This window comes from Cervus elaphus, chromosome 12 (assembly GCF_910594005.1).
Source record: "Cervus elaphus chromosome 12, mCerEla1.1, whole genome shotgun sequence".
Classification (NCBI taxonomy): domain Eukaryota; kingdom Metazoa; phylum Chordata; class Mammalia; order Artiodactyla; family Cervidae; genus Cervus; species Cervus elaphus.
This window is the reverse complement of record NC_057826.1, coordinates 73,124,647-73,141,288: the sequence shown is the minus strand read 5'-3', so window position 1 is coordinate 73,141,288 and position 16,642 is coordinate 73,124,647. Positions and strand designations below refer to the sequence as shown.

Sequence of the window (16,642 nt, the reverse complement as noted above, 5' to 3'; positions counted from 1 at the left end):
ATGGACTTCTTGAAATAAAATGCTAAACATTAAGAAATGGAGTCTGAATTCCCAGAGCTAATTTCACAGAAGAAGAAATGTTCGTGTCAGAGGACTCCAAATTTTGAATTTTCCCACATGGCCTCACTTACATTGTATGCAAGTGAACAAAGTATCTTTACCCTCTCCTTGAGAGGGTCTCTCTCAAGGAGATATAAAGTGCTATCTATATCTCAACCAAGTTTTTTCAAAGAATGTCTGGAAAGCCAGCAATTTTTCCTATAGTAGAGAAAAACACATTTTGTTCTTAATTCTTTATGTAATCTCTTTATGAGCTGCACATTCAAGGTCCTACCTTTAAATGGTGAAGTTGACAACTTTCTTAGCAGTAGACACAATTTCAGATAAGTTAGAAGAATTTCCAGCCAATGTGTGTCAAGAAAAAGAGCAATGGTCACAATTATGTCTGGTGTTTCCTTTCATCAAAAAAGGTAATAAGAAAGGTTAGAAGAAAATTACAGGTATTCCTTTAATAAAAAGTATATTTTTCCTTCCTAAAGGAAACCAAGTGCAACCCACTCCAGTATTCTTGCCTGGAGAATCCCATGGACAGAGAAGCTTGGCAGGCTACAGTCCATGGGGTTGCAAAGAGTTGGACCCTACTGGAACGACTTAGCACACACATATTTTTTCCTTAGCGCATTTCCTTTTTTTTTTCCAACAATATGTGTATTTTTGATGTGAGCCATTTTTAACATTTTTTTAAAATGCCAGGAAGTCCCTCCTTTGTCCATTTCTTGACAAAGAAGCTATATCAGTTAACAGGAGAAAAATCAAACAAAATTTAATAACATACATACATGTGAGAGAACTGGAAAACTGGGTAACTCACCAAAATGGCTAAAACCGTCACCTAAATACTGCCTGCAGCTAAAGAGAAAAGAGGATGTTGGGGATACAGGTATGGTGAGAGGAAGGCAATTTACATGGAAATACAAAAGCAAATGTTTGGTAAACGAATATTTGCTGAGCTGTGCAGAGACAATGGGACACTGAGAAGAATCTTAACAAACAGACTCTGCTATGTTCCTCCCTGCTATACACCTAGTTCATATTATAGTTATCAAGGTGATAGTGTGTTGTGCTAAGTCACTTCAGTCGTGTCTGACTTTGCAACCCTATGAACTCTAGCCCACCAGGCTCCTCTGTCCATGGGATTCTCCATGCAAGAATACTGGAGTGGGTTGCTGTGCCCTTCTCCAGGGGATCTTCCCAACCCAGGGATGGGACCCATCCTTCCCAACCCAGGGATGGAAACGTGTCTCCTGCATTGGCAGGCGGGTTATTTACCACCAGCACCACCTGGGAAGCCCATCAAGGTAATAGCTCCCTTCCTAAAACATATCCTGTCTACATTCTTTAGGCAGTTAAAGGGAAAATCAAAGTTTCTTCCTGAGTCTTTGCATCTTACTTGTTTTCATCTCAAAATAATTCTCATGCCAAAGAAATATTTTGAGGTAGCAAATTGTGCTTCCCTACAGCTATTTTAATGATAATCATTTTTTCTTTTCCTACAAGCAAAAGAAACTAATTCTGACCATTCAAAGCACAAAGTTACTATTACAAGAAGTTAGTATAAAGAAATAAAATGCTGCCTTTTGTATCAGCTCTAAAAGGATCAAACCCTTAACCACTGCAGTCACCTACCAACAGTGCACCTGAGAGGAATTCAGAATGGAGAAAAACTGGTAGCACTCTATGCTTTGGATACCTACCTCTAGATAGTCAAGATAATAGATAATTGTCTATTAGATAATTGTCCTTTGAAGGACAATTTTCAATGACCTCAGATTCTTGTATTTTTCTATACATAGAGAAGCACTAAAAGCATTAATTTGATATGTCTGTTCCTTTGGAATTAGCAGTAATCTGCTATTTTGTTTGACTACATGTTTTTCTCAGCAAAAAAATTTGTATCCTGGCTCCTCCCTCACCTCTTCAAACAGTTCCTCAGAGCTCTTTGAGAGACTGTCTCCTGGGCTGTTCTCCAGGCTTTTCTGGTAGCTCCGATGGTAAAGAATCCACCTGCATTGCCGGAGCTTGCAGTTCGATTCCTGGGTTGGGAAGATCCCCTGGAGGAGCGCATGGCAACCCACTCCAGTATGCTTCACTGGAGAATCCCCGTGGACAGAGGTGCCTGGCGGGCTACAGTCCATGGGGTTGCAAAGAGTTGGACACTACTGAGCAACTAATCAAAGCACTCCTGGGCTGTAGTCTTCAGTAAGGTCCCTGAATAAAATTTAAATCACAACTTCTATGTTGTGCATTTTAACATCAGTCAATGTGTGTCCATATATATGTTTGGTTTGTAGAAATGTGCACACGATAATTTTACCGATCTTATGTTTTCCTTGTCAAGTTTTTAATCTTACACATGTTCATCTATAAAAATAATGTAATAATTTTAATCATTGAATACATTCCACCACACTAAAATATTGTATTTCTTTACTCTCAAATTTATGGACTTGGGTTGTTTCCAGTATTGATCTCTTTCAGTCAATGCTGTAATACTTGCCATTGTTCTTGTGTCCTTAGGTAAGTACACATTTTACTCAAGTGTGATTACCCACACACGTTTAACATATACACATGCAAAGTGATAGGCGAAATCTATTTCAATCTCTCTCTTTAAAGATGGCCATTTAAAACTTACATCTACATCACAACCTTTGGAAATCTAGACAATGTATTATATAAAATATAGTTGAAAAGACTTGTCCACTAAAAAATATAGTCACAAACTGAAAGTTGAGAATTATTTTATTTGGTGGGAATGTTTAGGACTCCAAGCCTGAGAAACAGCATCTCAGTAGCTCTGAGAAAACCTCCAAAGAGGCAAGAGAGGGAATCAGGCTATATAGAAGTTTGCGACAAAGTGGGTAAGCAGTCTGAACATCAAAGACTATCGTAAGTAGTAAGGAAAACCAGATATCATGGGAAGATGCAAGGCTCGGGCTCACTGAATTCATTCCTTTCATATGCATCTCAGCTATCTAGGGCCAAAACCCATTTCTACATTGTTTACATCCTTAATTCCTTGTTCACCATATGGAGTGGCAGGTGTGGCAGATGGCTATTTCTTGCAACCCCCAGCTCTTCAGCAATTGCCATGGGGGATAGGGTGGTGGCATCTGCTGGATCGCAGGCATTCTGCTCTGTTTTGGGGCCCTCATTCACATTTGGAGGCCAGAAATCGCTGATAAATCGACATTTCTTGTGTATTGATATGGCAGGAGATATTTTCATTTCACAGGCAGTTGAAATATTTTGGTGGGGGGAATAGATTTTTCATGTAGAAGATATGAGTGTGCCTTAAAATATTTGAAGAAACATTATGTTTAAGTGGGAGTAAGCTTCCTTTATTAAACTATAGATCGTAGAACTAGTTAAGCACTCTAACAATAGACTAAGCATGTCCTGTGAAATAGTGGGCTCCTTGTGATTGGAGGAAACCATTCTGAGGCTAGGTGATCATTTGTAAGGCAGTTTGACTGTTTTCTTGGGCTCCAAAATCACTGCAGATGGTGACTGCCATGAAATTAAAAGATGCTTGCTCCTTGGAATAAAGCTATGACCAACCTAGACAACATATTAAAACCTTTGCTGACAAAGGTCCGTATAGCCAAAGCTATGGTTTTCCCAGTAGTCATGTATAGATGTGATAGTTGGACCATAAAGAAAACTGAGTGCCGAAGAATTGATGCTTTTGAACTGTGATGTTGGAGAAAACTCTAAACTTAGAGTCTCTCTTGGATAGCAAAGAGATCAAACCAGTCAATGCTAAAGGAAATCAGTCCTGAATACTCATTGGAAAGACTGATGCTGAAGCTGAAACTCCAATACTTTGGCCACCTGATGTGAAGAACTGACTCACTGGAAAAAGATCCTGATCCCTGCTTCTGGGAAAGACTGAAGGCAGGAAGAGAAGGGGACTACAGAGAATGAGATGGTTGGATGGCATCACCGACTTGACGGACCTGAGTTTGAACAGGCTCCAGGAGTTTGTGATGGACAGGGAAGCCAGGCGTGCTGCAGTTCACGGGGTCACAGAGAGTCAGACATGACTGAGCGACTGAACTGAACTGGATTGATGATTGTTTTACTGACAGAAAGTTAGGAATTGAAAAATTACTTTGCTGACTAGGAATCAGAGATAAAAAATCTTTTGCTTTCATATACACCAACTAGTTGGTAACAAACTTTTTCCCTTTCTTTTCCATTCCTGGAAAAATTATTTTGTAAAACTTAATTACTCCCACTGTTGGATGACATCAGTTCTCTAAAGGGTGATTTCTCACTTCCCCAAAGAAATGGGTTTCCTGGATTGAGGATGGAAAGCTTTATATTGCGTTACCTTAGATATTGTATTTATATAGTCCAGGACAAGAGGAGCAGAGCCCTCACTACTTCAGGAGAATTGAGGGGTATGCTTTTGCACAGCTCAGTTCAGGACAAGCTAAAATGCATCAAGTCAAGAGTATGTTGCAAATATTTTTAATATGAAGGGCAGCCAAGTTGATAATACTAGGATCAATATTTGATAAACAAAAGAAAATATGATATAACCATTACCTGTCCCTTATATGCCATTTTTTTATGCTTTCTATTCAGAAGATAATTGGCCATTTGTTAAAACAGTTATTACTAACATAATTTGCCTAGAGTGAAGAAGGGGTGGCTATATAATGGCCAATAAGGGTATGCTTTACTGTTTTTGCTTTGCTGTTAGGCTTACAGGTAATCAGCTATTGTAAGACAAAATAATGAAAACAAAATTATGCATGCGTATGGTTTTGGAGATCTATTGACATAATTTAGAGATGGCTATGGATGTAACGTCAACTTCTGTGTCTCAAACTTGGTCTTACACCAAGAATGAGGAAATTATCCTATAGTGTACTTTGCATTCTGAAAGAATTTCTTCTGACGTACATTGACAATGAAAATGTGTATGATTCATTAATAACTTTCTGGTGCTCTGTGCCTAGCCCAAGGAATTCTGAGTGTCTTTTATAAACTCCACATATTTCTATAACATAACTGCCTCTGAACCTAGAATTTTAGAGATGAAAACAGCCTTGGAAATACTCTAGTTCTACCTTCTAGTGTCAGTCAGACAGCTGAAAAGTGACAAAAGTTAGTTGTTCCTTTTTTACTAATGGGTACTACCTTAAATATTAAGAAAAAAATGAGATATAACATTGACCCTAGTCTATTCTACCTGGATTAAGAAATCATAGGAAACTAGGGTGGAGAAGATTTTGTAGTTGTTTCCTGTAATTTGAAAAATGAAATGACAAATTTTATCATCTATGAGATACTTTGTAGAAAATTTGGATATTTTCAGAAAAACTTTTTTAAAAGATGAGACGATCTTTAAAGATTGAATAAATACCACTAACTACAGGTTATTAACCATTATGCTTTCTCTTCCTCCTCTTCCTTCTTCTTTCCTCCTTCTCCTCTTCTGCCCCCCTTGTCTCCTCTTCCTCCTAATTATTTTCTTCTTATCTTCATCTATCTCTCTCTCCCTTTCTCCCTCTCTCTCTTTAATGTTATTCCACTAAATTATCATGATATTTGTCAGGCTTTATCTAGGAGACTGAAAATTATATGAAGTCCCTCATGGCCTCAAATTTTATATGTTTAAAATTAATAGCTGTAGCTTTGTAGGCTCATTTTAATTTTAAAAATGGAATTTCTTTCCTTTCCAATGTTTGTTTGTCTCCTCTGTATTGCTCATGTAAATACATGATCAGAAAAGCCAACACTGGCCCAAATCTTCCACACAGAGATGAGAATCGCATAATGGAAGTTTGTAATGAGGTCAGTTAATGCCTTTTTAATCCGTTTCTATTCTTGAGTAACTTACGTTTCTGATTCCCCTTAAAACTAGAGATTGTAACTCAAATGCACTGAGTGAAGTCCTTGAAAGGGTAGGATTTAGTGCCTCAACAATCAGGTTATAATCACATAAATTAAAGCTTTTAACAGTTTAAATATTTTTAATTGGTTAATTTATGGTTACTGTTCAGTTTTGCTTTTAAGCTTTTAAATATCTGTTGTATTAGTTATATCTTTCACTGAAGAATACAGGGTGTAGAACTTCAGTCAGTATAGTGACAAATTAATACCTATTTGTTGTATTGGGTACACAGGGCTAAAGCCAAAAATGTCTCCTGATCCACAAGAGGTTGTGCAGGATTTTCTTCTGGGATCAAGTGGCCACATGGTGCCCAATGTATTAAGACAAAATGTCAAAAAACAATTTAGAGGCAATTAACACATTACTTAAACTTTCTCTTTTGAAAATCTGTGTTCAAAATGCACCACATGTTGTTATATAAAATATTTCCAAAAGAACAGACAGATTTTGATAAATCCAGGTGTGTCAGGCATGTTTGGGAAGAGACAAAAGGCAGAGTCGGAAGAGATTGAAGACACATAGGTGACTCATTCACCGTTGGTCTTTCTGTAACAGAAGGTGAACTCAGATTAACTATTGTTCAAAGGATGAAAGGAATGTTCTTGATTTTCACAGAAACTTTCAGAGTATTACCATTGCCTCTTCTTTCAACATTGTCACAAATTGCTTCTATTAAGCTTCCTAAAGCACTGTCAAACACTTTATGATTCTCAGTTTCGAGAACATTAATGTAATCCACTGGCGTTACATTCAAGGCTAATTGCACCCATGATTTGCTCTTAACCTACCACTCCCAGCTTCATTTTTACTGTTCCTTAAGCACACCCTCCTCCAGCCAAGCCACTGAACTCATGGCTCTCTGAGTATGTCTTTCATGTTTTCACCTTTGTAGCTTTAGTCCTGCTATTCCCCACGCTTAAAATAGCCGTTTCCTAGCCAGTTTTGGCTAGCAAATTATAAGCTTTTAAATAGTTTTAGCTAAAATGATATATATCCCATGATATGTTACCACTTTGGCATAGTTTATTCATTTTGCTAATATCTATGGTATTCTTTTATCAGTTATTGTTTTCTTGTTTCTGATTTTATATTTTCATTTTTAAAATGAATATCTTATCTCTCTATGATAGGGTCCATACCCAATTATCTTTATTTCTCACTTCTACTTTCCATAGCAGTCATAGACGTTAAATACTAGTTTATTGACTATTTACATAGTCTCATTAAATTAACTTTTAATTGAAAACTTATCATATTTCTTTTGTATATATACTAGATACAGTGTCAATCACAGTGACATTTTCCTGATTTTCTTTTACTTAGGTAACAGTAGATTGGATACATGGCTCACACAAATGAATCAATGGTATCTGAGTTTGTGCTTCTGGGACTCTCTAATTCTTGGGAACTTCAGCTTTTCTTTTTCGCCATCTTCTCAATAGTGTATGTGACATCAGTTCTGGGCAACATCATGATTATTGTTATTGTTTCCTCTGACTCCCATTTGAACTCTCCTATGTACTTCCTGCTCAGTAACCTTTCTTTCATTGACATCTGCCAATCTAACTTTGCCACTCCCAAGATGCTTGTGGACTTTTTTGTGGAGCACAAAACTATCTCCTTTGAGGGTTGCATGGCCCAAATATTCCTTCTTCACAGTTTCGTTGGGAGTGAGATGATGTTGCTTGTAGCTATGGCATATGACAGATTTATAGCCATTTGTAAGCCTCTACGCTATAGCACAATTATGAATCGAAGACTATGTATAATTTTTGTGTTTATTTCCTGGGCTGTGGGTATTCTTCATTCTGTGAGCCACTTGGCTTTTACAGTGGATCTGCCGTTCTGTGGCCCTAATGAGGTAGACAGCTTCTTTTGTGACCTTCCCCTGGTGATAGAGTTGGCTTGCATGGATACTTACGAGATGGAAATTATGACCCTAACTAACAGTGGCCTGATATCACTGAGCTGTTTTCTGGCTTTAATTATTTCCTACACTGTCATTTTGATAACTGTCCGTCACCGCTCTTCCAGTGGATCATCAAAGGCACTTTCTACATTAACTGCTCATATCACAGTGGTGATTCTTTTCTTTGGGCCTTGCATTTATTTTTATATATGGCCTTTTAGCAGACTTTCTCTGGATAAGTTCCTTTCTGTGTTCTACACTGTTTGTACACCCCTGTTGAACCCCATCATCTACTCTCTGAGGAATGAAGATGTTAAATCAGCCATGAGAAAATTGAGAAACCATCATGTGAGCTTCTGGTAAAACTAGGGAACACCATGAAGGAACAAAAATATGCAATGGAAATGAAGAGCCCCTACTGGATCACAGCATCAAGCCAATTATTTTTGCTAATGACAGGGGTTATTGAATTACAGAATTGGATTTTTCTCCCAACTGCAAGGGAATTACATAAAACCAGTTCCTGGTTTGCTATTTAATTTTAACCAGTTTTTCATAGTTTATAATTCTAAAGTACAAATTCTCTTTAAAATATTTAGTAACCTTTTAAAATATTTTTTACATAATTTAGAGATTCTATTCTACATAAAATCTATTTATGTTACTAAGTTTGTGATTCTCTTCAATTGAACTTGTGTGATTTTTATGCCTTGCAATCAAAACATTCAAGTAAATTATGTTTCTGTTAGCCTCTATCAACTTATTTAGAATATTTTTTTCTATAAATTGACATAGTAGAAAAATATTGTTTTAAAACATAGATTTCACCTCACTTATATACATTTGTTGCATGTTTGTTAGCTTGTCTTTTCCTCATGTATTGAAAATTTTTGGATATTTATAGTTTTTCCTATCTGCTGCTATGTCCCAATAAAATTTTTCTGTTTTTCCTAGATTATTTGATACTCATTTCTATTCATTACAAAATGTTTTCTAGATATTTGCTGCTAACTGCAGCATACATATCTATTTCCCTAGTCTACTTATTTTTAAGTAGAAAAAGTTAGTTATCATGAATTCTACATTAGTCATAAAAAATTGCAAATATCTTTGAAATTGTCTGCAAATACATCAGGTATAGAATATTTAAATTCACAGAAAAAGTCAATTCGATATGTACCTAAACACATACAAATGCACAAAAATGACAAATTTTTTTTGCAACTGAGGATAAGGTCTGAGATCTTTTCTTTTGTATTTCTTGGAAAACAGAAGAAAGAATGTAAAATTCTTGTACCTGTAATAATGCTTTGCATGCATGCTAAGTTGCTTCAGTCATGTCCAACTCTTTGCGATACAATGGACTGTGGCCTGCCAGGCTCCTCTGTCCATGGGACTCTCCAGGCAAGAATATTGGAGTGGGCTGCCATGCCCTTCTCCAGGGAATCTTCCTGACCCAGGGATTGAACCCAGATCTCTTATTATCTCCTGCATTGGCAATCAAGTTCTTTACCAGTAGCACCACCTGGTAATAATGGTTTTAAAATCTGTGCTGGAGAAGACTCTTGAGAGTCCTTGGACAGCAAAGAGATCAAACCAGTCAATCCTAAAGGAAATCAATCCTGAATATTCATTGGAAGGACTGATGCTGAAGCTGAATCTCCAATATTTTGGCCACCTGAGGCGAAGCACCCACTCATTTGAAAAAGACCCTGATGCTGGGAAAGATTGATGGCAAGAGAAAAAGAGGACAGAGGATGAGATGGTTGGATGGCATCACTGACTCAATGGACATGAATTTGAGCTAACTGGGAGATAGTGAAGGACATGGGAGCTTGGCATGCTGCAGTCCATGTGGTCACAAGGAGTCAGACGTGACTTAGCGACTGAACAACAAATTATTTTTCATTCACTGGCCAAAGGTTTCTTATGTACTTCTCCCTTTGCCTTATGAAAAAGGCCTTATAACAAAATGACTAAATGTATTCACCAAAGAAAAAAGAGTCACTTAACAGAAAATAGAAAGCTTGCAATTGTTATCACATTGGGTTCAGTATTTTAATTATATTTTAAGACACAACTTAGTGACTATGTGTTTAGATATTAACTCTGCATGATAAATGAGTGCCAGCTGAGTCTTAGACATGGATAGTCTTTTAGAACCATGATACTAACTATTAGCTAAGGATTCTTGGGACTTTAGATTTCAGGTCAAATTTATTTGTACAATATCAAACATGGTAATGTTCCTTTAACATGCCTTTTTTTTAAACAAATTTTATATAGTGCCAAAAACATTTTACATATGTAATAAACATTAATGCATTCATGATATTGTTGGTAGTATTTTTTTCTCTTTTAACTCTGACTTGCAAGTGAAAATAGAGAGTTGCCAATAGTTTCCTTGAAAAATTGTCATTCTGATCCTCAATAGTCAAATACTGAGGTAGAGGAGGGGGAGGCGACACAAGGAAAGATGGAGGCAAGGGAAGACAGTGGGAGAAAGGGGGAAATTAGAATTTGTGATGGCAATTTGATTTGGCCAGTTCCTTGTACTACCAGAGACACATTCTTCCACTTTCTAACCATTGTTGGGTCTACTGGGGATTTAAGTGATCAGGCACAACCTATCACATTGAGTTTGATAAAAAAAACTCAAAAGCCGAAAAGTTAAAAAAAAAAGATTGGCAAATATGACTAAATTAATTTCCACAAAAGTTTTAGTTTTTTTTTTTTAATTCCATCACAAATAAAGTCAAGAGAAAGATAAGGTGACCAGCAGTATTACCCACAGGGGTAATATCTTTAATTTGTAAAGAGGTTTTATAAGTCAGTAAGCAAATACCCATGGCATCCAGTCCCATCACTTCATGGCAAATAGATGGGGAAACAATGGAAACAGTGACTTTATTTTTTTTGGACTCCAAAATCACTGCAGATGGTGACTACAGCCATGAAATTAAAAGACACTTGCTCCTTGGAAGAAAAGCTATGACCAACCTAGACAGCATATTAAAAAGCAGAGATGTTACTTTACCAACAAAGGTCCATCTACTCAAAGCTATGGTTTTTCCAGTAGTCATGTATGGATGTGAGAGTTGGACTATAAAGAAAGCTGAGTGCCAAAATATTGATGCTTTTGAACTGTGATGTTGGAAAAGACTCTTGAGAGTCCCTTGGGCTGGCAAGGAGATCCAAACAGTCCATCCTAAAGGAGATCAGTCCTGAATATTTATTGGAAGGACTGATGCTGAAGCTGAAACTCCAATACTTTGGCCACCTGATGTGAAGAACTGACTCATTGGAAAAGACCCTGATGCTGGCAAAAGATTGAAGGCAGGAGGAAAAGGGGACGATGGAGGATGAGATGGTTGGATGGCATCACCAACATGATTGACATGAGTCTGAGCAAGCCCCAGGAGTTGGTGATGGACAGGAAGCCTGGTGTGCTGCAGTCCATGGGGTCGCAGAGTCAGACACGACCGGGTGACTGAATTGAACTGAAGCAAATACCGAGAAGCCAGTAGAAAAATTAGCAAAGTATAATATTAGGCAGTTTATTATTAAAGAATTGCAAGTGACTCAAGCATATTAATAAACATTAAAACTACCATATAAAAAGTGGAAGTTTAGTACAGTGAGAAACCACCACCGCTCACCCAGTGAGATAGCACCGCTCGGAACTCTCACTTTCCTCCAATGAACTTGTGTTCAGACCAGCTCCTCCAAATGCCCTCCTGTTTCTCTATAAAGTGACCTCCTTCTCTTCTGTTTGCCAGGCTTGTGTATGGTTTTGCCACAGCTTGCAATTGCAATATGTCTGCCATTCCTGAATAAAACCACTTTCCTGGTTAAGATAACTGCCTGCTTTATTTTAAAGATTGGCATGACTTATGGTTTTATTTTATTTTTAAAGATTAAACTGGAGGAATTGATTCAAAAAAGTCAATGGTAAAAATTGAGATCATCAGAAGATCTTGAAACATTTGAGGAGAAAAATGATGATGGTTTAGACAGGGGAGTAAAGTGAATATAATTTAATAAACTGGGAATATTTTGGAGGAATACAAAATAGTATGTAGGAAAAAAAAGTGGGGAAAAGGAAGGAACTAAGTTTCTGGCTGAAAATGCTGGGGCAAAAGAAATGCCATTAGCTGGGGATGGGGCAGAGTGAAGGGGGAATAGGTTTGGAAACAGAAGAATTGAAGTATCTGTGAAATATTAAAGAGAAAGCTCAAGAAGGAAGCTGGTCTATCAGTAGAGAATTCAAAGAAACCTGGGCTTCTTTACCGGCTCCCCAAGTTTCCCTTCCTTGCTGTCACCTGCTCTTCTCTGCAGACTTTAGTCCTTTCACTGCTCTGAGATCTCTTTCCACAAAATCCAAAAGCAAACTACTTGCACATCTAAGCAGTATTACCCACTGTATGCCTAAATGAGCTTTCTTTCTGATCCTAATGTATGGTTAAGTAATGAGCAAAGGCAATTAAAATATTGGATTTTGAGGGGTAGCTTATTTTAAGGTACGGAGTTTGAAAAATGTTATCATAGATAATTTCCATAAAAAGAAAAAAGCAAAGGATTAAAGAAAAGATTCTAATTCTCTTAGGCCCATTGCCAGATTTATATTTTTTATGACACATATTCCCGCTCTGGGTGTTTGGGCTAGTATTTACTGGCTTAGTCACTTTAAACATGGGAAAAAAGGCACTTGGAGGGAGACAGCTTGTTGAACAAGAGTAACTGGTGTTGCAAACTCCTAGGTCACTACATTTCCCTCTTGTGATGTGTACTTTGCTTTCAATTATAGACAAATAACTTAAATGTTTTTGTCATCTTGTTTTTGAGAAAAACAACTCGAAGTGTAGCAGTAATTCCCACAGCAAGATGACCTCACTTAATAAAGGAAGTTTTTTAATTGGCTATTGCAATCCATGGGATTGGTTATCTGATATCTGGGGGCGTGTAGTATGGTGCCTGGTGGGCTGCTGTCTATAGGGTCGCACAGAGTCGGACACGACTGAAGCGACTTAGCAGCAGAAGCAGTATGGTATTCAAATATTGTTTTATGGACTCTTGTGACTCAATCATTTTTTAAAAAAAAAGCCAATAGGTTTTGGAGGTTTCTTTTCTTCAACCTATTATTGCTTCCCTGTGATTTCTCTCAAAACTGGTATGCGGAATTTCATCACATGAAGCAAAAAATTAAATATAGATATTAACATTCAGAGTTAAAGGGATTCTGGACCAAAGTAATTATAGAATTGAGATGACAAGATTCTGTAATAGCGTATATGGGACAAGAATCTGAAAAAGAATGGATATTTGTATATGTATAACTGAATCACTTTGCCATACACCTGAAACTAACACAATATTGTAAATCAACTATACTCCAATATAAAATAAGAATTAAATTAAAACAAGAACTTGGAGTTTGTATATGAGATTCTAAAATCTGAAATAAAACATTAGACTGTTCTGATTATTGTCACTGCTAACACGTTGATGGACTGAAGCACCCAGGTGAAGGTAAGCCTATTGCTAAATTATTTTGAAAAAATAGATATGGTGATAGAGAATAGAATGGGGCTAAAAGTTGTCATTTTAATAAGCCAATAGATTTTGCATTTATCACTTTGAAAACTCTTGTCAAGCCTTGTATATACATTGATACACTATAGGAAGATGTTTTAAAAGGCATAAGATTCTATGAATAATACAAAAAAGTAATTAGTAATTTTTATATTTTAAAATGCTCTCAATGTGTGGATGTCTTACCTTGAATAAATAATACAGTATATCTCATCCAGCTGTCATTGAATGTGACGACAGACACACAGAAAAATTTTCCCCGATTCTGAGATCTGGCCATAAGCTTCATTTCAAGGGTTCTTACAAGAAATCACAGATCATTTCAATTCTATTTTGAATGATACAATTATCACCATGCATTTATATAAAAATATAAATTGCTTTTCAAATTCTGTGTATAGAAGTATATGTATAGAATTTGGAATGCAATTTTACATCTATTTTTTTTTAGAAAAGAAAAAAGGCTAGATTTTTAGTGTGTGTCCTTATTTTAAGACTGAATTTACAGCTTTCTAAAATTGTTTAAGCCTATGAGGCAGATTATTGTTCAAAAAAGGCGATTATGTCAATTTCATAGTAAGGTTAAAAGCTAACTTTCCATTATTTAATTTCTAATAAACTGGCCAAAATTATACTGATGTTTTTCAAGAGAATGCTTATTTCACATAAACAATTTGTTGCACATGTTTGCTATTCCTTTTGTCTGAAGTAGATTCTCTCAAGGCTTGCTCTTCATTTTCTTTAGTTGCTGCTGAAATGTAACCTGCCCGGTGAGCTTTTCTGACCACTTGGTTAGTCCATATTCCTTTGTCCTGCTTTATTTTCTCTGAAGCACTTATCACTAAATGACATAATATATATTTTATCTCCATTGCCTCTGCCAGTCCCACCATTCCTTTAGAATATAACCAAATGTGAAAGTGAAGTCGCTCAGTCGTGTCCGACTCTTCGCGACCCCATGGACTGCAGCCTACCAGGCTCCTCCGTCCATGGGATTTTCCAGGCAAGAGTACTGGGGTGAAGGTGGGACATATTCCCCATCCCCACCCCGCTTTTTTTCCCATTGCTTTGCCTCCAGAGCCCATAAGGTTGCATGGTGCAGGGCAGGCAATTTTTATTATTTGTTGAGCTAATTAATTATATAAATTATGTTTTCAGCTGACTTTGGAAAAACACTTTTGTTATTGTGATAAACTCATCACAGAAAGAAGAGATTAAAAAATCACCAGCAAAGATAAGTGGTACAAATATAAGTTTAAATAACAAACATATCATAGTAATTAAATTATGTTCAGTTCCATCTTTGAAATGCTTTGAAGGTCAGATTAAATAATATTATATTCAACTACTGTGAAAAGGAGATCATATGGAGAGAAATAAAGAGTGATTGAAAAGAACATATGCTTCTGAGTTTCTAGGAAGATATTTTGACTACTAAATCATGTAAAACTCAAATTGTTTTTAATATAGAAAAGTGAATGTAATTTGTCACTCATAGTAGTTTAACTTGTTACAAATTAATTTCTCTCTCTTATTATCACTGTAGATTTTCCCAAATGCATGGCCACATCTCATATATTTCTCCAATGTCATTGCTAAAGTAATTGGTCTGATTTTCATCTCTTTGCACTTGGCCTAAATTTCTTGTCCCTCCAAGATTCTGTAAAAGGCATCAGATTCATCTTTTGAATTTCTAATCTGAATGTGTAAGTATGGTACATGGGACTTTCAAAGTGCTATTGAGATCTTGCACACTTCTATAAAAAGTATATTGGTATATAATATCAAATCAAATTTTCCCTTCCTTCCATATTGACTTATTTATTAGATAAATCTGTTATCTCTATCCATCTTTTATCTAGCCAATCCATAAATGCAAAAGTAAATGACAATTTGTATAGTTATATAACACAAGGAAAATATAAATTTCCAGAAATAATAATAATACCATTATCAGTTAATTTTTTTAATAAATAATTATTTTTCTTCCCTTTAGCTAACTTGAGCAGCCCAGATTCATTTAACGGATGGAGCAATAAGTCAGTGGTTACTGAATTCATTTTGTTGGGCCTCTCTAGCTCTCGGGAACTCCAGCTCTTCCTTTTTTTTATCTTCTCTGTGTTTTATGGTGCTGCAGTGTTGGGAAACATTCTTATCATTCTCACAGTGATTACAGACTCTCGACTGCATTCTCCGATGTACTTTCTTCTTAGCAATCTCTCCTTCATTGATGTGTGTCAGGCTACATTTGCCACTCCCAAGATGATTGCAGACTTCCTCAGTGAACACAAGACCATCACTTTCGAGGGATGCATGTCACAGATATTTTTTTTGCATGTTTTTGGGGGCAGTGAGATGGTACTTCTTGTTGCCATGGCCTATGATAGATATATCGCTATATGCAAACCTCTGCATTACATGACCATCATGAACCGAAGAGTGTGCACTGTCCTGGTGGGAGTCTCCTGGGCCATTGGCATCTTGCACTCAGCCAGTCACCTGGTATTCACAGTAGATCTTCCTTTCTGTGGACCCAACAAAGTAGACAATTTCTTTTGTGACCTCCCCCTCGTGATTAAACTTGCCTGCTTGGACACCTATGTTCTAGAGATCCTGGTGCTCACAAATAGTGGCCTGTTGTCACTTATCTGTTTTCTTCTTTTGCTCATTTCTTACACTATCATCCTGGCTACTGTCCATCGCCAAGCCTCTGGTGGGACATCCAAGGCACTTTCCACTCTGTCTGCCCACATTACTGTTGTAGTTCTGTTCTTTGGCCCATTAATCTTTATCTATATTTGGCCCTTTGAAAGCTTCACAATTGATAAATTTATCTCTGTGTTTTTTACTGTATTCACTCCTCTTCTTAACCCTATGATTTATACCCTAAGGAATAAAGATGTAAAGGAAGCCTTGAAGAAACTAAGGAACCAACATGTGGGTTCCAAGGAAGCCTTTTAGACAACTGTGATGAAGCAACACAAGTCCTTTCTTCTTGTTTTTTGTAATGCACATGTTTAATTGTTATCATTGTGTTTCTATCATAATTAGTCTTTCCAGTGATAAGACCTGAATTTGTCACTCTAAAGTTGGCAAATGCAGTGCAGAACCTCATATTATGTTACCAGTTTGATGTTCTGTGGCTCACTTCATCTTCCCTGAAATGGTAACTG

The 16,642-nt window shown here is 36.7% G+C and overlaps 2 protein-coding genes across 2 annotated transcripts; both read left to right on the top strand.

Moving 5' to 3' along the window:
• The first annotated feature begins 7,310 nt into the window (after positions 1–7,310).
• On the top strand, positions 7,311–8,240 carry LOC122705282 (olfactory receptor 4K1). Its single transcript, XM_043920551.1, has one exon. The coding sequence runs from the start codon at positions 7,311–7,313 to the stop codon at positions 8,238–8,240; it is 930 nt and encodes a 309-aa protein (XP_043776486.1).
• A 6,815-nt stretch (positions 8,241–15,055) lies between these two features.
• On the top strand, positions 15,056–16,430 carry LOC122705179 (olfactory receptor 4K1-like). Its single transcript, XM_043920410.1, has 2 exons — positions 15,056–15,069; positions 15,503–16,430. Exons 1-2 carry the CDS (start codon positions 15,056–15,058, stop codon positions 16,428–16,430), a joined length of 942 nt encoding a protein of 313 aa, XP_043776345.1.
• Positions 16,431–16,642: the final 212 nt, after the last annotated feature.